We start from the raw sequence: 244 nt of genomic DNA, 5'->3' as shown, positions 1-244 counted from the left end.
CAGTTGGCTCGAGGCTTCTCCAGCACATGGAAGAGCTCCGTGGAGGCGCTGAGCCAGGACGTGATGCGCTCCTTCAGCAACTTCAAGAACGGCACCGGGATCATCCAGGTCGGCTTCATCCCTTTCCCAACGGGATGGGGCGATCCCATAGGTCTGGAAACAAGGGATCCCAACCCATTCCCGGCATTCCCATAGGGAGCGCTGACCCAGTTGATCCAGTATTACCACCGGTTCCATAAGGTGC

General features: G+C 58.2%; 1 protein-coding gene across 1 annotated transcript in view; it reads left to right on the top strand.

Moving 5' to 3' along the window:
* VPS52 (vacuolar protein sorting 52 homolog (S. cerevisiae)) overlaps positions 1 to 237 on the top strand; it is a gene marked incomplete at both ends in the record, with an annotated part of 3238 nt that extends 3001 nt beyond the window's left edge. Inside the window, 2 exons of the mRNA XM_010024444.1 lie at positions 1 to 108; positions 196 to 237. The exon at positions 1 to 108 is cut by the window's left edge and continues 10 nt beyond it. Coding sequence (XP_010022746.1) covers positions 1 to 108; positions 196 to 237 — 150 coding nt within the window. The remainder of the gene's footprint in view (positions 109 to 195) is intronic.
* Positions 238 to 244: the final 7 nt, after the last annotated feature.

Source organism: Nestor notabilis, unplaced genomic scaffold (assembly GCF_000696875.1).
Source record: "Nestor notabilis isolate BGI_N333 unplaced genomic scaffold, ASM69687v1 scaffold10991, whole genome shotgun sequence".
Taxonomy (NCBI): domain Eukaryota; kingdom Metazoa; phylum Chordata; class Aves; order Psittaciformes; family Psittacidae; genus Nestor; species Nestor notabilis.
Note: the sequence above shows the minus strand (reverse complement) of the source record. Positions and strands in the feature narration are given on the sequence as shown.